At 44.1% G+C, this 23,545-nt stretch overlaps 1 protein-coding gene across 2 annotated transcripts in view; it reads right to left on the bottom strand.

Annotated features, from left to right (window-relative positions):
• GOPC (golgi associated PDZ and coiled-coil motif containing) overlaps positions 1 to 23,545 on the bottom strand; it is a 194,006-nt gene that overhangs the window by 43,994 nt on the left and 126,467 nt on the right. For both annotated transcript variants that reach the window (XM_078648484.1, XM_078648485.1), the window contains exons 4-6: positions 17,199 to 17,364; positions 16,238 to 16,333; positions 14 to 178 (exon numbers count right to left, since the gene is read on the bottom strand). In XM_078648484.1, the coding sequence (XP_078504610.1) occupies positions 14 to 178; positions 16,238 to 16,333; positions 17,199 to 17,364 (427 nt within the window). The remainder of the gene's footprint in view (positions 1 to 13; positions 179 to 16,237; positions 16,334 to 17,198; positions 17,365 to 23,545) is intronic.

The raw sequence follows: 23,545 nt of genomic DNA, 5'->3' as shown, positions 1-23,545 counted from the left end.
TGGTAGAAAGTACCTGCTGTGAAAGAATGGTAACTGCTTCTTTGTGTTTAGCATCTCTTAAGTTTATTCCATTCACGGCTAATATGGCATCTCCAACATGCAGCCCGCCACATCGATCAGCAGGTTGACCAGGATGAATTTCTGAGATCAGAATTGGAACACCATGCTCTTTGCCTCCCTGATGGGGAAAGAAAGAATTGAGCTAAATTAAAAGAAGCCATTTGTGTGCATACAGTAGTTTAAAGTTACATCTCATCAACACCACAAAAAAAATGTAACGGGTTTCTCAGCAAACCTCAAATGCATAATTAATGGAGGCCACTTTTCCACTGGTGAGTATATCACGCAAAATACTGTTTCATAGGAACATATTAAATTAGTTCCTTCCCTATAAATCCAGTTCTCCAGCATTAGTAGCTTTCGTATAGTTACACGCTTGAATCATTCTCTGTCATCAGGCTGGAAAACCCTGGTAATCATAATTAGCAGTAAGAAATGCGATACTTACCTGTAACTGCAGTTATCCAGTATTGGTGTCTTTCAAAGATTCACATGCCTGAATCATTCACCGTCGACGGAATGGGAGTCCCCGGTACATAAATAAAGTAATGTCCCATAGACATATAGATAAATAGGCCTAAAGGCCTCACATTAGTAACATAGCCATGTCCTTATGTAGAAAGGACCAAACTCTAGAGAAGAGCCAATCAGCCGTCACCTCCTTCTAGAACCCTCCTGGAAGGAGCCTCAGTCCCTCAGATTTTCGTACGCACAATGGTAAGTAGGCGTATTACTGAGAGAAGTAGGTGAGCCCTTCCAGGGGAGGCGGGAGGGTTGTATGTGAATCTATGAAAGACACCAATACTGGATAACTGCATTTACAGGTAAGTAACGCATTTCTTATCCAGTATTAGGGGTGTCTTTCATAGATTCACACGCCAGAATCAGAGTAGCAAGCAATGAACAAAGCACATTTTGGATGGTATAGGGTATGCAAGTCATTAGATAACATATCAACCGACTAATAGAAACATACAGTTGCAAGCAAGAAATACCATCAAATTATACAATAGAGAAATGTGCATACATGAGAAGGATGGAGGTATGAAAAGAGGGCTCACCTCTACTGAAACAGATGATGAAGTACTGCATGTCCCACCACAGCATCCTTCATGAGTTCTGTATCCAGGCAGTAATGCCTAGTGAAGGTATGTGTGCGACTTCCATGTTGACGCTCTGCAAAGGTCTATGACCGGCACTCCTGCAAAAAGCGCTATGGAAGTAGATATTGCCCTGGTAGAGTGGCTCGCACTTTAGATTGCAGGGGCTGCCCAGCCTGTTCATGACAAAATGAAATAGTTGCAGAAATCCAGCAAGAGATACTTTGTTTGGTGAATGGAAGGCCCCTCCTGGGCGTACTGTAAGCCACAAATAGCTGCTGTGACTTTCGGAAGGATTTTGTCTTTTCAATATAAAATGTCAGGCAGCGTTTAAGATCTAGAGAGTGGAATGTCCTTTACGCTGCAGTACTGGGAGTTGGGAAAAAAACGCAAGACCACAGGTTCAGTGAGATGGAAGTCCGACGGGACTTTTGGAATACATTTTGGATTTGTCCGTAAAATTACCCTGTCTTGTTTAAATTGCAGAAAGGGTTCCTGTATTGAGAAGGCTTAAAGCTCACTCACCCGTCTTGCAGAGGGGAGTGCAAGCAGGAGGGCTGTCTTCCAAGAGAGGTATTTCAGGACAGCCCTGTGTACCGGCTCAAAGGGATGCTTCATTAGCTGATTAAGGAGTAGGAGGCAAAATCTTCACAGGGGGAAAAGTCCTGTAGAGTCCTTTCAAAAACGGTTTGATCAATCTGTGAGACCAAAGAGAAGGGCCAGCAGGAGATCTTATGTAACGGGATATCGTCGCCAAGTGGACCCTGACGGAAGCATGAGCAAGGCCTGAATTTGCCAGATGGAGAAGATAAGGCAATATTTGTTCCGGAGTGGAAGAGAAAGGATGTATTCCTTGATCCTTACACCAGATGCAAAACCTCTTCCATTTCAAAGAGTGTGTTTTATTGGTACTATCCGCTCGTGCTCGAGCCAGGATGTCCTCTACAGTCTGGCGGAATATTCAAATTCTCAAGTGCTCTGAACTCAGGAGCCAAGCGGCTAATTTGAGAGAAGCCAGATTTGGATGCTGGACTTGCTGGTTGTTCATCGTGAGGAGAGACGGAAACTGTCTCAATCGTATTGGCGGCTCCAGAGACAGACGGTGGAGTTTCGTGAACCAAAGTTGGCGTGGCCAAGTTGGGGCTATCAGAATGAGCGTACAAGGCTCCGTTTTCAATTTCCTGAGGACTCTGGGAATCATTGGAAATGGTGGAAAGGCGTACGCAAAGACGTTGCACCATGCGATTGAAAATGCATTCCCTAGAGACCATCTCTGGGGATGCCATCTTGCAAAGTGTGGGCATCTGGCGTTGGATCTTGTGGCGAACAGGTCGATCCGAGGAGTGCCCCATTGAGAGAAGACTTGGTTGAGGATCCCTTTTCTTTTTTTTTATTGTGGTGGTTGTCAGGAAAAACAAATGTACCACAAGCGCATAAGGCGAAAGACAGTATACGGGTCAGAATATAAGACACAGCCATTTAGTCCACATCCCTGAGGTCGGACGGCGTCCCGATGAAGCATATCGAATAATGAAAACAGGTAATGGTCTGCATTGAACACAGAAAGGTTATCTGCACCACTTTTTTGTTTTTTATCAGAAACAAAACTTAAACACATAAATCCAGCAGAGAGATTCATATAGCATACATTCCGTCCCATGGGTCTAGCTCTGACTAGTGTTGTTTCCGTCCCCCCAGGACCCCATTAATATAAAAAAGCAAAATAAAAGGACTTTCACAAGCGTCATGAAGCATAACAAACCACACTCGGAACAAGCCTGGTATGGTTGAGGATCCCTTGATCCAGTTCCCACTCGTGAGACGTTGTCCTCTGCCTGCTTAGTGAGTCGGCGAGCACATTGTCCATGCCCGGAACGTACTCCGCCCGAAGAGATATATTGTGTCTGATTAATCAGTTCCAGATTCTCTGAGACTCTTGAGAGAGTGTGAGAGAGCGAGTCCCCCCTGTTTGAGGTAGTGCATCGCCGTAGTGTTGTCTGTAAGGTCGAGCACCAGGGAATTTTTGATTCTTGGGAGAAAGGCTTGAAGTGCAAGGAAGACCACCCGCAGTTCGAGGAGATTGATATGGAGCCCTTTTTCGAAGGGGGACCACTTTCCACTTAACTGCAGTTCCTGGAGGAAAGCTCCCCAAACTTCCAAGGAGGCGTCTGTTGTGATGATATGCGGCGCAGCTGGAAGCAGGAATGATAAGCCTTGAGAAAGGTTCTGAAAAGACATCCACCAATGCAGAGCCTTGACCATGAGGAACCACTTTTATTAGATCGTCAAACGACCCTGTGCATTGGACCCATTGTTTTGAGAGCGCCTCCTGGAGGGGGCGCATCCGCAGACGGCAGTGAGGAACTAATAGGATACATGATGACATCAATCCAAGAAGGGATTTGAAAAGGCGGACCGTTAAGGTCCTCTTTGAAGCCACGAGAAAAGCCAATGTCAAAAGCTTGTCCTTCCTCTCCTTAGTTGGGACGGCTTTTCTCAGTTGTGTGTCGAGGGTAGCGCCTAGGAAGTTGATGCGCTGAGAAGGTAGAAGGACTGATTTCTCCCAATTGAGCGTGAGTCCTAAACGATTGAAAAGCTGCAGACAGGCGTTGGAAGACCTGGACGCGTCTTGTAAAGATGGAGCCTTGATCAGCCAGTCGTCCGGATATGGAAAGACTTGATGATGGTGCTGTCTGAGATATGCAGCTACTGGGGAGAGACACTTTGTAAAGATCCGAGCTGCAGACTTGAGTCCGAAGGGCAGGATGCGAAATTGAAAGTGTCTGCCTGCCACCGCAAATCTTAAATATTTTTTGTGATTTTTGTGAATCGGGATGTGGAAGTAAGCGTCCTGAAGGTCCAGGGACGACATGTAATCTTCCCCATCCAGAAGTTGCAAGACCTCCTGGATTGTTACCATGCGAAACGACTGCTTCTTCAGGAATTTGTTGAGGGCTCTGAGGTCCGAAATTGGTCTCCACTTCTTCTCTTTTTTCTGAACTAGAAAGAAGCGGGAATAAAATAGTTTCCTTCGCTGAGACAGAGAGACTTTCTCTATTGCCCCTTTCTGGAGCATAAGAGAGACCTCTCGGAGAAGCAGACGTAGATTTTTGTGAAGCATAGGTCGGGGAGGTTTCTGGGGAGGTATATGTATAAATTCCAGAGAATGGCTGAATTGAACCAATTGTAGAACCCAACGGTCCGTGGTAATTTGCTTCCAATTTTTTATGAAATGGGAAATCTTTCCTCCAATTTTTGATGATGGAAATGAATCTGAGACTGGCTGAAGTAAAAGGTCATTGTCTACGTCCGTTGTTTTTTCATTGGCCTTTACCACGAAAGGACGCCTTGCCATAAGAGGATTGCTGGCTATGCTGCTGGCGCTGTTGATACTAGGACTGATTCTGGCCTGAAGAATATGATGACCGGTATTGGTAGTCCCCTCTATAAGAGGACTGTCCTCTACTTCTAGACCCACGAAAGGACTGACTTTTGTACTGGAGAGTACCCAATGCTCTAGCAGTGTCCGTGTCCTTTTTTTATACTCTGCAGCGCTTCATCAATCTGTGGACCGAAGAGAAATTGGCCATCATAGGGCATATCCAGAATTTTCGTTTGTATCTCCGGACGAAAGGAGGTTGCCCTTAACCAACCTTGTTGTCACAAGACTGCCGCCCCAGCCAGCTGGCGAAATCCTGTTGTCGCGATATCCATCGCACAGTCTATTATCTCTGCCGCCGAGGCTTCACCCTCTAGCAATATTTTCTTTGCCTCCTCTTTTGATTCGTTAGGTAGGTCCGATAGATATGGGGCTATATCCGCCCATAGCTGTCTATTGTAACACCCCAAAAGCGCTAAAGCATTGGCCGCCTTCACTGTCAATGCCGGCACTGATGAGAACCGCTTCCCAATGTTGTCTAATCTTCAGCCTTCCTTATCTGGAGGAGCCGATAACGGGGCAGAAGGATTTCTGGACTTCTTCTGGGCCGCCTGTGTAACAACCGAATCCGGCTTGGGGTGTCCTATCAAACAAGCGGGTGCAGTATCGGGCGCCCTATACTTCTTATCCAAGCGAGGTACCACCGGAGGTACCGAAGATCAGTTCTGCATGATCTAAATACCCTGCTCCCACAGGTATTCAATTATGGGTATTGATCTTACTGATTTTTTAAGAGGCTCCTTAAAATCATATAAGAAGCAGTCTTGCTGTTGAGAGACCATTGGAATTTTGAAGCGGCCCTCTCAACTACATTGTGGAACCCTCCAATGTCACCGGGTGGTGAATCTGCGGGTGCAGTTACTAGAGAAGCGGGAGAGGGAATGACAGAGTCATCCCAGTCATCGTGGTTAGATTGAGTGTCTTGTAGTGCTCCCTCCTCCTGTTGGTCTTCTTCCTCCTCTTCATCAGTGGACGGAGGATGTGGTAGATCAACCCGCTCCCGCTGTACTCTCAAAGGTGGAGGCCGTGGTCTTGGTGAAGGAGATACTGCGGACGGTTGAGGTGCAGGAGACTCTGGAAACCTCCGTTTGTAGTCTTGTATGAGGTACCGCAAGTCCGAAACTAAAAAGGATGGAAGGCAAACCATTGAAGGTGGAGGTGGTTGATATTCTTCCTCCTGATCCTCTTCGTCGTCCGAACTCTGACATTTGACATGAAGCTCCGAAGGGCTTGTCGCATTCTGAAACATGTTCCCTTCATCTGAATCTTCCTCTTGAAGAAGACATGCTGGAGGCAGTGGTTGGACTCTGCTTGGCGATGTTAAAGCCGGCGTCAGCACCTTTTTTGTAATTTTTAGGTGCACATATGTGCTTTGCAGACCTGAATCTATCATTGCCGATGAGCCCGTCGACGGTGTGGTCGTCGACGTTGAAGCGTCGTAGCCGGAGGATTCATCGTCGACGGGGCCGTAGTCGACTGCGCTGACATCACTGGAGACTTAGTCGACGGCGTCTTCGGCGACGACAATTTTGTCGATGGTGTCGACTATGTTGACTTCGCCGTCGAGGTCGCCGCCGATTCCGTCGTCAGCGAGTGCAGCGTCGACTAGTGCTTTGACGTCGATGGTGTCTTCTTGATGTTTATCGTCGACGACACAGTCTTACCCGCCGTCGACGATGGGGTCGTAGTCGTCGACGAGGACAATGACGACGATGCCATTGACGTACAAACAGTAGTCGTCGATGTTGTCACATACAATGCAGTAGACAAAGCTCTCCTCGACGATGAAGACGTCGTCGACGATACAGTCGTCGACGGAGTCGAAGTAGGCTTTTTGAAGGTGGGAACTTCCTGAGAGGAAACCTTCGCAGAAGTAGCCTTGGAGAGAACCTCTGAAGACTTTTTTGACGCCTTCTTTTGAGGAGTTTGTACCGTAGGGTTAGGAGAAGCCACCCATGGTCTCTTTAGTGAAGGCTTGGAAGAGACTGAAGAACCTTCACTTTCCTCAGAAGATTCCAGGTGGTCCCGGTCTTTTACCCTCTGGAACCAGATTAAGAGGCGTCCCTCACAATCTTTGAGGGTTTTAGAGGAAAAGGTACGACATACCTTGCAGTCCTTGGAAGAATGGTCTGGATACAGGCAATACAGACAGTCTTGATGCTGGTCATCTTTATGCAGCCTTTTCTTTCCACAGGAACCACAGGACGTAAAAAGACCCTTTTTTGGTGTCTCAGCCATGAGGATATTTAGCAATCACAGATGGAATAGAATAAAAACACTGGAAACCAGTTGTGAAGAAAAAACTGAGCAGAGCTCAGAGGAGACTCCCTTAGCACAACGTGCGGTAGAAAATCTGAGGGACTGAGGCTCCTTCCAGGAGGGTTCTAGAGGGAGGTGACGGCTGATTGGCGCTTTTCTAGAGTTTGGTCCTTTCTACAAAATGACACGGATGTTACTAATGTGAGGCCTTTGAGGACTTTAGGCCTATTTATCTATACGTCTTTGGGAAATTACTTTATTTATGTACCGGGGACTCCATTCCGACGACGGGGAAGGATTCAGGCATGTGAATCTATGAAAGACACCCCTAATACTGGATAAACCGTGTTAGACCAAGCCATATGCTCAAATAACAGTGTTTATTTAGTAGAACATCCACATCATTGAAAATATCCCGAACTTCAGCCAATAAGGCGAAGTGTCAGCTCTCCCCCTTCCCCATATTTCATAGCACAAGTGTGAGAAGAGTATATATTAAATCAGCATCTGACTGGGAAGGAGGGATGGATGCACATGAATACATGAAGGATACCAACGCTAGAGAACTGGAGTTACAGGTAAATAACTAATTTCTTCTCTAGAACTGGATCTTTCATATATTCACATGCTTGAAACAGAATAGTGAGCAATACATAAATATATTAGTTTTTAAGAAAGCTGGAAGCAGGCTTTCTCGCACTAAAACAGGTTACAGAGGACTACCTGTCCCACTGCAGAGTCTGCTTCTACGTTCACGTCGGGACAGTAGTGCTTCGTGAACGTGTGCTTGGTAACTGCATGGCAGAAGTCTTGCAAGGGTGCACCAGCATACAGTGCAGCAGCCATAGCCATGATACCGCTGTAATGTGCCCTCACTCTTCCCTGAAGTGGACGCTTGGGTCTGCTGTGAAAGAGGGTGACGAAGGCTGAGAGCCAATGTGTTATCCCCTGTATGGATAGGGGGCAACCCCTTCCTGGCTGGCCGAAAGACACAAACAGTTGGTCTGATGATTGGATGTCCTTTGTTTGGTCTAAATAGAACCTAATGCATCTGCATACCTATAAAGACTGCATTGTTCTTTCTGCGGCCATTGTGTGATTTCGGAAAAATGAGCATAGTAGGACAGGTTCATTCACAGGAAGTCCGTCTAAACTTTTTTTTAGGTATGAATTTTTAGTTGGTTTGCAAGATAACTTTGTTCCTTGGGAATCGGAGAAAGCGTTCTTTGAAAGTGAATGCCTGCATTTTTTCCTTCTCTTTCTTGCCGCTGTAAGCGCTAGGAGAAGCGCCGTCTTCCAAGAGATGAACTTTAGGTGTGCCTTGAAGGGAGCAGAATCAGTTGAGCCAGTACAGTGTTAAGTTTCCATAATACTGGAGGGCGCCATAAAAGTAGAAATTGCTCTTAATATTCTTCTAGTACTCTTACTAATCTACTTCAGAACCCGGCACACAAGGAATCGTGGTATTCTGGTTTGACTATCTGCGAACTAATCAACTCCAAAGGAAAGCCCGGCTGGGCTTATTTGGAGGCTGTCACGGCCTCCCCGCATTCCCATTCACCAGTCCTGAGGAAGACCCGAGCAGAGGCTACAAAAGCGCGAAAGTAGTGTCGAAACGTCGACAATTCAAACTAGTGGACCATATTTTCAAACGGACTCTGTACCTAAACTGACTAGTGTGGTGTACAGGATACTCTGAAGAACTGTATAAATATTGGTCACGCTTCCCGTCACCTAAACCTCCCCTTGAAGCACCGAACCTGCACTGTATATATATTGTATGGCACAAAATTCACTGAGCACTAATTGTCACAAAACTTTCACTTCATGTATCACTTTATGAAATGGACAGCTTGACTTATAAATGAATTACAATTTATAAAGTATATGAACAAACTCTTTAGATGGTTTGGATTCCTCTCTTTGTGAACCAATTCGTAATGGTGTTCTGAGCAACCTATCGTTATGAAGTATGAACACAAAATGTATAATGAAATGAAATAAATGTGAAGAAATCAGAAGCACCGAAAGAACCAATTGTTTTAATATTCAACATGCTTACTAACGAGGGTGATTACATCAATCTGCATGTCTACAGTTTTTGCTTGGACTTCTGGGCGGAAGCAGCCAAACTTGATTTCTTAAAACAGTCTCTCCTGCAATTGGTGAAATGCTACGTAGGAAAGATCAATTGTCACACCAGAGATGGCTACTGAAGTTGTGGCTCTAGCCATGCCCCTCTTATCCTCCAGAATGAGGTCAATTATTGACGAGGTGTCATGCCACATTTGGCAATCACAATTGCCTAGAATTACTAAGGCATTTTCTGCCTTGCGGGATGTAATCCCCATGGACCCATCTCTACGGTCCATAATATGAATGTGTTTTCTGTCCAAGTCAGGGGGTGCAGACGAAGGAGTGACTGGGTTCTTGGATCTATGCTGAGCTACAAATGCTATGACACAGCCCGGCTTTAGATGGCCTGTGAGGCAGGCCAGTGCTGCATCTGGAGTTATGCAATTCTACAATTGGGACACCACTGCTGACACAGTGGATTGCATTTTCATCAATCTTAGACCTTCTGACCAAGCAAAACCTAGTATAGGTATTGACTTAATTGCTTTACGTGGCGGCTCCTTGAAATCATATAGGAAGCATGTTGCTCCACCATGATCTATGGAAAACTGAATTTCTTAGCCGTTCCCTCAATCAGTGCATGGAAACGGGCCATGTTATCTAGAGGTGAATCCGGTTGGAAGGGCGACTTGTCACCTTCCTTAGGTATGATGTAATCATTCCAAATCTGCCAAGCTTCATCATTAGGTAATTTGCACTCTCTCACTACATCTAAATGGAGTGAATTAGAAAAGTCATCATTTCCCATATTCTTAGGAGATGGCAGGAACTACCTTTGATGTTACAGTATTTGGAAGGTGATCTACAGGAGGCAATGGAAGGCGTTGCTGGTGGTGGGAATTTGTGGCAGCAGGGGAGGGGCAGGCATGGGCTGCCCAGCATGCTGGAAAGATTTTAGTCTTTGTAAGGTGTTCAGCATCTGTGGCAATGTTATCAAAAATACCATAGGTACCACAAACATTCCAGGTAGTGCATAGCCATGAGAACGGGTTTAGGTTTAATGAGGATGATCAGTCACATAAGTCTGTGGTTGGTATCCATAGCCCTGACAAGAGTCCTCCTTATCCATGGAGTTTCCCTCTAATTCTGGGACTTAGCGGACATCTGTGTAGGACTATCAGCAGTCTCTGAAATATCGTGGTCGCTAAGTTCACCCTCCAACTTAGAATCTAGAATGTGTGGGAAGGCTTGCTGTCACTTGGATAGGCGAAAAAGTGACTTCCATTGAAAAGAACTGTCATTGGGGTCATTATCAACTGTGTCGTGGGTATCAAGGAGATTCTTGGTGTCATCTATGATGATCTTGACAATGAAGCTGCTGTCGTCATCGATGGTTGATGACGATAAACTCTACGTCAAAGATGATGCTGTTAACTACAGGGGTCTGGTCATCAACAGTATCAACGCTAACAAAGATTTGGTCATCAACGATGGTATGTTCTTGGATGCTGACGAGTCCTGTGCTATATGGGCGGTGTCCATCAAGTCTGGAGCTCTTTTCTAAGGAAGCTCAAGTCTTTTTCAGTGTGGAAGTGGGTGCAGGTGCTTTTGAATGCCAAGTCCAGCTCAGCATTTCTATAGGTTTCCTTTTGCGCCAGCGTAGTGAGAAAGTTTGGAGGAGCACTTTTCATGGATTCATCCCCAGAGGAGGTGCATCCCCATTAGACAGGGGGTATTTTTTTTCTTTTACAATACATAGAGGGCCAACCTTCTCTCTCTGTCCTTTACAGTATCAAAGCGTGAAAGCTTGTGTGCTGGATAAAGCCAATAAAATACATTGCCCATGAGGGTCAACAGTGTAGATTTTCCTCTGACCACAGATAGAACAGGATTTGAATAGAGATTTGTTTTCTCTCTGTCAGCCCTGATGACAGTTGGTAGAGGCAGGGTTCCCCTGGACTGGAAAGAGTAATTTCCATAACATTTTTTTACAATACTGTGAGAGCTGAAAGTACAGCTCTTTCAGAGCCAAGGCACACCAGAAATAAAATGCAAGGATGAGGCCACTCAGAGGTTAAAGCAGAGCTCTTCATGCTCTTCCTACTGCCCTCAAAAACAAGACGTGCAGTAGGAATCTGAGCTATGGTGGCATCTTGGAAGATTAAGAGTGCTGGCACTTTCACCCCATTGGTTGAGGTTCAGGTTGCTTCAAATGAGGTGGATGGGCTACTAAACAAACACTATTGCTGAGGTCAATGGCATTTTAACACAGTTTACTGCCGATTAAGGTTACAAGGGATTCCCTGCCTGACGACTGAGAATGATCAATAATAATAAGATTTTAGTTGACAACTTTATATTTAATTGTTGAAATTATACAAAAAAGCAATGTTCGAAAAACCCACACAGATGTCATTTAACACTGTATGGCAGGGGTACAAGTTATAGGTAGTTCAATAAATAATAACTGGTGAATTTCAATAGCTTTTTTTTTTTGGTTTTAAAACATCAGCTTTTGTGATCCAGAACCTAAATATAACATCAATTTAACCTTCGTTTTTTTCAAAATATATATATCAATCATACCTCCCAACTCACTTGGTGTTACCCTGTGTCACGATTTCGGTTCCCTTCACGCGGTCAAACAGTGAGGAACCTAAATCACACGGTGGCAGGGAGAACGAGCTGAAAACCACTGTAAACAGTAGATTTCCAGCTCATTTTAGGACAGGAAGAGGACTTGGTGAGGGGCAGAGTGCTTCTCAGACAGCTCTCGGCACTAGGCTCCACCACCTACAAGGCCCCGCCCACTCCTCACACGGTGAAGTGATTTTGCAAGTTGGCAGGTATGATATATATTACAGTTTAAAGAGTTTAAAGTGAGTTAAGGTTGCTTAATGAGTTATCAGTGGTTTTGGAATACTGGGTTTTTATAATTCAGAAAAAGGTAGAGGTTAGCAGTAATAAGAATTTTTAGGGATCAGGTAAGGGTAAAGTTGAAGAAGAGCAAGGTAACTGTAGGGTGCAGGGATGGGTAGAGGTTAAGGGTAGTAAAGTGTTCTGAGATGGGTAGTATATAAGGGAAGTAAGGGGTGTTTAAGATTTAGGGAGGAGTAGAGTTTCGGATGTAGTAAGGGTGTTTAAGGTTACAGGGATGGGTAATATAAAATGAATTTATATTAAATAAAATAAATATTTAAATTATATTTTTTAAATGAAAGATTTTATATTTAAACAAATTAAAATAATACTTTTTTAAATTAAAACTTATTTTTACAAATAAAACTTACCAATATAACTGCAATGCAAAGGCTCCCTCAATGTAGCATATCACAATCCAAAGGTACTCCCGATGTACTTACTGAGATGTAATGGCTCCCAATGTAAATGTTAGCAAAGTAGCAACTGATATTCAGATGGCACATGGCCTGCTTTTCTTTGTAGGGCTGTGCTTTAAAAAAAAATTTTTTTAGGAATGGCGAGTGGGGTATAGACTATTCTTGCCCTTCGGCAAAACAGCGGAAATTACATTCTAAACCCTTTCCCCCACTCTTGAGCAAGGCGGCAGGGAACAGGGCACACGCTTCCCCTGCCCTTCGGCAAGGCACGATTAGTAAATAAGAAAGCAACATCTACACCAATGTTGGCCAAGGCTGGGGATGTGATAATTCTACTGTCAACCCACACTACTTGGGGAACAGAGTTCTATTAATCCGAACCACATGGTCTTATTTCTACTATTTGTAATCTCTCTAAACATATAAAATTGGTAAACAGAGGCTATGTGGGGGAGTGGAGGACAAACGAAGGACGCATAAGTTGTGATGCCACACAAAAGTGCTACAGGAGAGGCAGGAGCAAATCGAGGGGCGGGTAAGGTAGGTCAGCACTCAGAGGATCATGCACAAGGCTAATACATAGTGAGGCTAATTCATATAGACAGTCTGCAAGAGTGATGGAGAGTCAAAAAAAAAAAGGGGGGGTTTGTTGGTATAGCCATCACCGATTCCAGTGGTATACACCCTATACCTTAAATTATAAAGATCCCTATTACCCTGCAGGAAATCCTACTGTTTCCGGAAGCAAATCAGTATTGCAACCACCCTCAAAACCTATGGATTACTTCTTAAAACAATTAATCCATAAAGTGCCCTCATTCACCAGTGCCAGCATTGACACAATTGTGAAGACAGAGGAATGGCTATTCAATTCCGAAGAGAATTTATATGTTACAACTGATGTAGATGCACTTTATACAAATATTTCGCAGAATATAACATTAGAAATTATTGAACTACATCTGGATAAAAGGGAGAGAATGCACACAGTGCCAGAGACTTTATTTTAAAGTTAGCCAAGGTATGCCTGAACTGGATTTATTTTAAGTTTGACAAGACATTTTTCACCCAAATCACAGGAACGGCAATTGGTTGCGCGCATTTGCTCCCAATATGGATACTTTCTTCATAGCGGAATAAGATTTAGGGAGGAGTAGAGTTTCGGATGTAGTAAGGGTGTTTAAGGTTACAGGGATGGGTAATATAAAATGAATTTATATTAAATAAAATAAATATTTAAATTATATTTTTTAAATGAAAGATTTTATATTTAAACAAATTAAAATAATACTTTTTTAAATTAAAACTTATTTTTACAAATAAAACTTACCAATATAACTGCAATGCAAAGGCTCCCTCAATGTAGCATATCACAATCCAAAGGTACTCCCGATGTACTTACTGAGATGTAATGGCTCCCAATGTAAATGTTAGCAAAGTAGCAACTGATATTCAGATGGCACATGGCCTGCTTTTCTTTGTAGGGCTGTGCTTTAAAAAAAAATTTTTTTAGGAATGGCGAGTGGGGTATAGACTATTCTTGCCCTTCGGCAAAACAGCGGAAATTACATTCTAAACCCTTTCCCCCACTCTTGAGCAAGGCGGCAGGGAACAGGGCACACGCTTCCCCTGCCCTTCGGCAAGGCACGATTAGTAAATAAGAAAGCAACATCTACACCAATGTTGGCCAAGGCTGGGGATGTGATAATTCTACTGTCAACCCACACTACTTGGGGAACAGAGTTCTATTAATCCGAACCACATGGTCTTATTTCTACTATTTGTAATCTCTCTAAACATATAAAATTGGTAAACAGAGGCTATGTGGGGGAGTGGAGGACAAACGAAGGACGCATAAGTTGTGATGCCACACAAAAGTGCTACAGGAGAGGCAGGAGCAAATCGAGGGGCGGGTAAGGTAGGTCAGCACTCAGAGGATCATGCACAAGGCTAATACATAGTGAGGCTAATTCATATAGACAGTCTGCAAGAGTGATGGAGAGTCAAAAAAAAAAAGGGGGGGTTTGTTGGTATAGCCATCACCGATTCCAGTGGTATACACCCTATACCTTAAATTATAAAGATCCCTATTACCCTGCAGGAAATCCTACTGTTTCCGGAAGCAAATCAGTATTGCAACCACCCTCAAAACCTATGGATTACTTCTTAAAACAATTAATCCATAAAGTGCCCTCATTCACCAGTGCCAGCATTGACACAATTGTGAAGACAGAGGAATGGCTATTCAATTCCGAAGAGAATTTATATGTTACAACTGATGTAGATGCACTTTATACAAATATTTCGCAGAATATAACATTAGAAATTATTGAACTACATCTGGATAAAAGGGAGAGAATGCACACAGTGCCAGAGACTTTATTTTAAAGTTAGCCAAGGTATGCCTGAACTGGATTTATTTTAAGTTTGACAAGACATTTTTCACCCAAATCACAGGAACGGCAATTGGTTGCGCGCATTTGCTCCCAATATGGATACTTTCTTCATAGCGGAATAAGAGGAGGAATGGATTTATAATAACAATCGCTATATACAAGAGATTTTACTCTGGATCAGATATACTAACAATATATTCCTAATTTGTCATGGTACAGATGAGGAACTGCAAGGCTTCTGTGAATGGCTGAATAAACCCTTGAGACATTCATGCCATTTAGTTACCACCACTACGAAATTCATTTCCTGGATTTAAAAAGTCAAGGGCCTGGATGAGACACTTTTTATATTAATAAAAAAACAACATTTAGAAATTGCATGTGTAAAGAAAATTTCTTTAAAAATGCGGAAACTTGGAACATTTTTACATGCGTTCACTTGTACGAAGCGGAGCAGGGTTTGCTATGGCTTGGCGACAATGGTGCTCCCACCAAGCCATAGAAAACTGCAATGTCCCGGAGGTGGGCTCCCGGGACATTGCTGGACCCGACCCGGGGGTGGCGGTCCACAGGGTCATCTATGGCTCCAAAAAGGTGGCAGCTTGGCCCCCCCTCCTTTGTTTGTATTTGCTCTGGGAAGGGGTGATCCCCGGGGCTGACGGATGCATTTTCTGGCCCTCCCTCAGGAGACCTAGGGGGTCAATGTGTTTCTACACTGCCCTCTTTCCTAAAAAACAAAACAAAAAAACTTGTGGGACTTGGTTCAACCGAGTCCCAAGATGGCTGCTAACACTTCCTGGTTGAAGTGTTGGCAGCCAATCAAATTTCCCTAGGGTTTCAGTAGGATTTTGGGCTCCCAGATATCTAAATTTTTTCAACTTAAATATCTCTGAAACTACAGAACGGATTTACACTAAATCACAAAAAGCATGATTTCTGCACCAACATTTAGCTTTCTGCCAAATTTACTGTAATTCCGTTGAGCGGTTTGGGCTGTAGTGGTGTTCAAAAAATGAAAAATCCCCATAGACATAACATGGGGAAAATGCGTTTTGGGACCCCCCCCTTTTTTCTCGGCCTCCGCTTGACAGATCACCCCGAAACACAGCAGCTGAACCAAAAAGTGAAAGTTTAAAAAATAAACGTGAAGATTAATCAAGCAGCGCCAAAGTTATGGGCAAAATAAAAAAACACTTTCCCTATGGAAAGTTTTGTCCTAACTAGAACTGCTTACTAGGGAGAATGGGGAAAGGTGAAAGGAAAGATAGGTATACATTAATAACCAGTGTGCTCCATCTTATACTGCTAACAAGGCATTCTGGTGACAACATAAACCAATACGTAATTCAATTCAAATTGAATTTTCTTTTATGGTTTAATGTAATGCTATGTTCATACTGAGTATCATGTAAAGTGCCTTAATGTCCTACAGTCCAGGGACGCTGTACATGACTGTTGAATAAAAATAAACACTAAGAATCTCTATCTTTTGCTGTGTTGAGGATTGCTTTCTGCTCATAACTAGATGACACTTTTGGACAATAAAGAGTACTTTAAGAGTGTCCTTACTGTAATTGATATCCCTAATCCTTCGTGATCTTCTTTGACCAGTAGGACTTTTCTGATTGGGCCCACGCCTTGACTCTTCTTTAAGCAGTCAGGATCCTAGTAAAAGGAAAACATACATTTTGCCATGAAAAAAACAAAGTTAAAAAGTAACAATACTAAAACTATACATGATATAATGAATGCTCCTGAGATTTATCTTGATTACCCCATGCATAGACCAATTTTGTTAATCTATTTTCTACAATGGCTCACTGGATTAATGCACAAGCTGCAGGTAAGGGATCTAGAGGGAACAATGTTACTCATTTATGAACGGGTACAATAGATGAGCAGATGAAGTCACCTTACCGGATCGAGGATGTGTTACATTCTCAATATCTATCGCTGCAACAAAAGGTATGATCTCATCACACCTATATTTTGTAATCTTGATTCTGGCCATTAGTGGTAGTCAGTGTAGATCACAAAGTATGGGGGTGATGAATACGCAACAATGAGTCAAGGAGCCTATTGTCCTTGCTTTTATTAGGGTCCGTGGTACTGTTGCGATGCTTCAATAATGCTCCTGTCTGGTCTGTTAATAGGGAAATCCCTTCACTGAGCAATGTCCCCAGAGACAACATTTTGTGGTACTGTGCTCTGTATAAATGATATATCTATATTAGCTACTTCCCAGTACTCAGCAGTGGAACTTAAATAAAAAGAAATAAGGGCAACAAAAATGAAGAAATATATTAATACATTTGCACAAAATAAACAAATACATTTAACTAAACTTACCAGTCTTATGCATGGGCAGGTTGTTTGCCATCTTAAAAAACATAATATTACTAATCATTAGAAAATGAAGATCGGTTCAGAGCAGAATTCTTACATCAAACTTCAGCGGAGAACATATAACTTCAGAAAGTATGATGTAATGAATACGTCATGCACACTTAGACAAAAATCAACAACTTACATGTCCAGAGGGTACTGGCAGAGGTCTTTTCTGGTCATTGCGACCTCGACAGGCTCTAATAACCGTTTTGTGACGATGTAGGTGTATTTCTGCTTCTAACTGGTTCCATAGTTTGTCATGAGCAGGTCCCTTCATATCACGCCCAAGTAACTGAATCTGCTGCACCCTAAGTGTTGGTGAGAGGGGAGAAGGACAGTATAAATATTATGATTAATCCCTTGTGCAAGAGGCAGTGATAAGCCCTAAACCATCCTAATACATTTCCTCAATGTTTTACTTCATACAAACTCCTCAACAAAACAGAATACTGATAAAGTTGTATTAAAATACACTTAGTGACAATATGTTTTAGACTCTGCAAGTTGATGAGGATTGGAAGAGGCTTAAAATATTTTTGAAGATTGTTTAAACAATTTTTTGTTTATTATGCAAAAAACAATTAGCACACATAAAAAATATTTTCGAGAAGCAGAGCTCAGTGGCGCAAAATGGTTGCCTTTCTTTGAGCTCTGAACGTTACTCTTCCTTTTGGCTGCCCAAAGAGTCCTATAGGGCTCCATCAGCCACAGGAGGATGTGGTGGTGGGGTGAAGTGTGGCAGCAACGAAAACTGGCCCAACTAGATTGAGACAGCCTGAGATGACCATACCCAAATGGATGGAGGTAACTTGCATGCCTCTGGCGAATTTCCAAAATGGTACTCAGCTGTATTCGTACCTGGAGGGCCTGCACTGCCAGTAAAAATCATTTCCTCTACGGGAAGAAGTGCACCAGAGCAGCTCGAACCCCTGTTGGGCAAAGGACCTTCTGGCAAAGTTGAAGGGCGTCATCATAGCTGGGGCTGATTCTGAGCCTGAAGGTCGGGTCAGCATTGGTAGAGGTGGAGGAATGCAGCGAGGAAGCACTGCCTGAGAGGAGTGACAGGTGTCAATGGGACTGACCGAGACCCTGTTGCAAAGTGACGTTGGAAGCGCAAGCTTTGCAGTACATATTGTGAGACAAACACAACAACAGGAAGAAGTATGTTTTTCCAGCAAATGGAATGTAAGAACTAGGGTGTGCTGGATGATGATTTAGTAATGTAGCTGCCAGCACTTGGAGGTTAAAAGTGAGATGGTGACAACTCTTAAAATAATCCTGCAGAAATCGTAGAAAGTGGAAGAAGCAACAGTGGCATCTTAAGCATGATGGAACCAGGATTGCTGGGATAAAGGTTACAGAGGAAGCCATAGTGCAGGCACTGCACAAACACTGAGGCCCCTAAACAAGCAGGCTTCCAGAGCAAAGTGACAGGGGCACTGTTGCCAATGTGCACATAAAATGGCTTATATCATGGCTCTAGGGTTCTCTGCCATCCCCAGAAAGCACATTGGTGGAAGGAATTTAGTCCTCCTTATAGTGTGACCTGACATCAATATGGCTTTTGACTCAATGGAGTAGCTGAGGATAGCAAGTAGTCTGCTGTCTAAATTCCCTTCCTGGTACCCCTAATGCTGTAAATGACAGGGCCATCATCACGACCCTTAACAATCCAGACATACTGAAGAAAGCGGTTAGTCTGAAACAGGATCTGAAGGTCCGGGATTAGTGTTATCTTCTCTTTCCATGTTTTAATACAGGCGACAAATCCAGCAAGGAGGAGATAAGTTCAAGAGTTGCAAACAGAACTGCTAAACTAGGGCACTGCACCGTTTCTTTGGTTCCATATGATCAGTGCGGGATGTGGGAGGGCAAAAGCCCATAACTTCACTCAGATCAAGGTTCCATTTTCCTACTTGGAGAGAGATAAAGCAAGCAGTGAAGCAACAGACGCGACAGTGGTGAGTCCATATTCTTGCAGTAACTGCCTGATCCTCTTGAATGGCATGCTTGGCCAAGAAGAGATTGAGACGTCATTGGCACGAAATACTGCTTCTCCTCTTCCGCTTCCAGTGGCCGCTTTTCAGCCGATTACTATTCCTAGGTCCCTCTCCTTATTTGAATCCCTTCAACACATTTCCTTTTCCCCCATGCTTTTCCCTATTGAGTATACAATATTATATTCAGAGAACTGCTGTAAATGAAAAATATGCAGTCATGAGAATTTATATAGTAATTCTATGAAGGTGGGGCAGAAAATACTTGTGTTATTGTTGCGGTTATTTCCCTTTGTGGACACAATTATTTAGACAGAGCAGGTTCTGTAACATTGTATTTTGATGCAGTCTTCTAACTAAAAGTGATTTAAGCGATTTAAATATAAAAATTGTTTTTAAATACAACTTATTTTTCTCCACGAAGTGTAAGTCTCAGCTGGTGGCAATGGGCCTGGTGAGTGGTGATCTGATGAATGGTTATACAATTGGATATTTTTGCACCATATGTAATGAGCTGCACCCAAGGATTTTCTCCCCAAAAAGGAAGGCATCAGCACACAGCTTCTTCTCAGCCACAGAGAAAATGCTGCATCCTGATGACTTTCTTCAGCTCTCTGAAGCTTCAGAATAAACGTAATTGCATCCTGTGATAGTTTATTAATTGCCTCATCATTGAAAGAGACATCGTATCAGTCCAGGTATACATAAGGGAAAACTTGTACAGCAGCCGCCTGCTTAAGCAAGAAAAATGTAGGGCTATTAAACGTGTCGCAGGGGAGAACAAATTACCTGATGTTAGGCTACTGCAGGCTAAACTTACATGACACAGAAAACATAAAATAATAATGAGGCACCGAGCACACTTAGCGAATAGGAAAAAACGTAATACGCCTGAGGCATTTAAGCTCTGTGCAGGTTCTAGTCCACATGGTCAGACGGTCAGACAGTGGAAAGAGAATTTGAACTGAAATTTATTAATACAGTTTTCGGCCCACATGCAAAGTAAGGCTGCCTTTCACTCAAGAATACATATTATTCCGGGGCGGACAAGGAGTATTTTATTCAAAGGGAGTGGGGTTGCTCATGTTCCCTAAGTTTTTTAATGGTGGGCGACAGGCACTCTGCATGTTGGGGGTAGCGGGCGGCTCTTGTACCGTTGTGCAGGGTGGCAGGGACGGGGGTGGAGATTTCAATTGGGGTTGGGGGGTGTGGGTTGGATCTGTTGGGGGTTTTCTTGCATCTGTGCATGGTGCTGCTTGGACAGTTACTTGGCTTCAACATTTTTAATATCTGTATTCTATCTCAAAACATCATAATGCAATTTGGTAGTTTTGGTTTCGCTGTGCAGGGAGACTCAGGAGAAACATGTAGGGACGCCCCATCCGGTGACGTAGTTACACCGTTGGCATATTCTGATGGCGCATGGTCAGGGACTTACAGCGTCCAAGTGGAATGTAAATGGACTGGGGGACAAAATTAAAATGGGAAGTGTCTTACAATATATTCATCGACATGCATTTGATATAGTACTGCTGCAAGAGACGCATCTAATAAGGGACCTCATGCATGGCACTGAACAGGAAGGGATATCGTATGATAGTACATTTTGGTTTTACCATGGGCTCTAGAGGGGTGGAGGTTCTCCTACGCAAAGGCTGCCCCTATGTGGTACATAACACCTGAACAGATGCACAGGGCAGATAAGCAGCAAGTACGGGCCCGTGGGAAGGAAGGGTCATTAACGTAGTTGCAGTGTACGCCCCACCAAGATTACAGCGGCTAACTTTGCAGGATGTGGGGGCGTTGATGCTAATCTTGCCTACGGGATCGCTAGTATTGGGGGGCGACTTTAACTTTAATATGGATGACTTACATGACCGACTTCCACCTAGAACTGACCCGGCACACGGCTCACAACTCCAGGAGTTCACCAATGCTCTGGGGGTGGTAGATATATGGAGGTGGTCGCACCCTCACCACACTCACTTCACGTTTCAGTCAGAGGTGCATGGTAGTCAATAACGAATTGATTATTTGTTCACTCATGCCCAAGACATAAACGCCTATACTGACTCCACCTGTCTGGCACGAGGGATATCCGATCATTCCCTATTTTGACAATCTTTGGCACACAACGCGCTAGGCGTCCCGGCCCAATCATGATACACCGTGGGCATTGAAGATACCCCCACATTAAGGCAAGTCTCCGACAAGATACGGATCATTATTTTGCTGAAAATGTGGGATCAATCACATCGGCAGTGACAATTTGGAGCGGTTATTAAGGGCAGGGCAGGGCACAGTCGTTCATGGTGAGACACAGAACCGAGCGTAACAGGAGGGTTGTCGAACTGGAGAGGGACATATTATACATGGAGGAGGTCATCTCTCAGGCTCCTGATCCTGAAATCCACCACAGTATTAAAATAAAAAGACAGGATTACAGGCAACTCCTTTTGAGGGAGGCCACAATGCGCTCCTTAGCTACTCGTCACCAGATTTATGAACAAGGCGAGCGCACGGGTAAACTCCTGGCAAGGCTGGAGCGCAAGGAACAGGCAGCGAGATGGGTACGAGCAATAACTGGCCCTGACGACACACACTTATAACTGACCCTCAGGGAATTGCTGTTGTCTTTGTGCCTCATTTTGAGGAAGTGTATAGGGTCCCACAGAACTCCCAAGCCTCAATGTCAGCAGATCTCCTTGCAACCATCGAGGTAGTGTGTATCTCACAACAAGATAGGGATGCACTGGAGGTGGACATCTCTGAAGCAGAGGTCCAAAAAGCAATACAAGATGTTCGGTCTGGCAAAACGATGGGTCCTAATGGACTCCCTATCGAGCTTCTTAAGCCGATGGCAATGAAACTAGCACCCCACCTGTTGAACCTATATAATGAATGCTATGAATCGGGGCTTCTCCCGGCTGATATTCGTACTGCTGCTATTGTGGTCATCCACAAGCCTGAAAAGCCGGCAGAAGATTGCAAATCGTATCACTCTATCTCCCTGCTTACAGTGGATGCAAAAATCCTTACCAAGCTCCTGGCCAACCGACTACTCCCATATCTCAATGATTTGATTCATCCAGACCAATCTGGCTTCATGCCGGGTAGAAATACGGCTCGGAATCTGCAGAGGGTACATAGGGCACTGCGACAAATAGGCACCCTAGAGTAGGAAGCGCTCCTATTGTCGCTAGATGCCACTATGGCATTTGATACCATCGAATGGGAGTATCTTTTTGCTGTCCTGGCTCGCATGGGGTTCGGACCCAAACTGATCAGATGGATCAGGCTACTATATACGCAGCCCACGGCGCACATTACGGCAAACAATCATCGCTCTGCCTCTTTTACCCTTTGCTGTGGCACCAGGCAAGTTTGCCCGCTGTCACTGTTCCTCTTTGCCATGGTACTGGAGCCGCTTGCCTCTGGATCAGGGGAGATCCGGGTATACGTGGTATTAAATGGACAAGTGACCATGAGGACCGAATATCGCTCTACGTGAACGATATATTGCTCTATCTGGCCTCTCCAGCACGCTCGCTGCTAAGGGTGTTACACAGCTTTCATATATTTGGCGCGCATACGGCGTATCAGATAAACTGGTCCAAATCCCAGATGTATGTACTCTGGGGTGAGCCCCTATCTAGTCCGCTGGGCTATAACATTCCGGTGGCGAGACAACGTTTTCGATACCTGGGCATTTTTATTACCTCCGACGTCAATCTCTCCTTCGAGAGGAATCTGCTGGCGCCCCTTCAGCGCCTAAGGTCGTCCGTTAGTCATTTCCGTTTGCTGTCCCTTACTCTCTTGGGACGTGCATCCCTGTTTAAAATGCTCGCCCTCCAGCGCTTTCTCTATGCACTGCAAAACGCTCCCAATCCTGTCTGCCTCATACTTCTCGCAAATAGAAGAAGTAGTGCGGGAGTTGCTGTGGGAGCACCGACCTCCACGAATTGCTATAAACAAACTTACCATGAGATGGTATGACGGGGGTATAGGGTAGCCAGATATGCAACTCTATTATCATGATCGCAGTTGACAGCCATCAATAGATGGGTGTTTGCGCCACACGATGATCCCAATTCCTGGACTGATCATTGGCTCATGGGGAAGGGAGGCTATAATAGGGCGCTATATACTAACTATTGAAAGCTACCACTGACTGGCCCCACGGCTCGTACGATAGAAGTGTGGCATGGAATCCAGCGGAAGTTGGGGTGGCATAACCGCCTGACAAAGGCAACTCCTCTCTGGGAACCAGATATATTGGGTCGCCTCAGCACCTGTCCGGATTTTGATAAATGGGATACAATTGGGATCTCCATGTTGGGTGACATGTGGGTGATGGGGAAGAATGCCACATTTGCTGATCTTCAAGCTAAGGATCACCTTGCTTCTTCTGAGACTTTTCGATATCTCCAAACTTGCCATGGCATCGATTTGTCCTCCAAATGTCCCCTTCCAGATTCCTCCCAGTTGTAGG

The sequence above is a fragment of the Lissotriton helveticus genome, chromosome 6 (genome assembly GCF_964261635.1).
Source record: "Lissotriton helveticus chromosome 6, aLisHel1.1, whole genome shotgun sequence".
Taxonomy (NCBI): domain Eukaryota; kingdom Metazoa; phylum Chordata; class Amphibia; order Caudata; family Salamandridae; genus Lissotriton; species Lissotriton helveticus.
The sequence above is the reverse complement of the archived record's forward strand: the minus strand, read 5'-3'. Positions and strand labels throughout refer to the sequence as shown.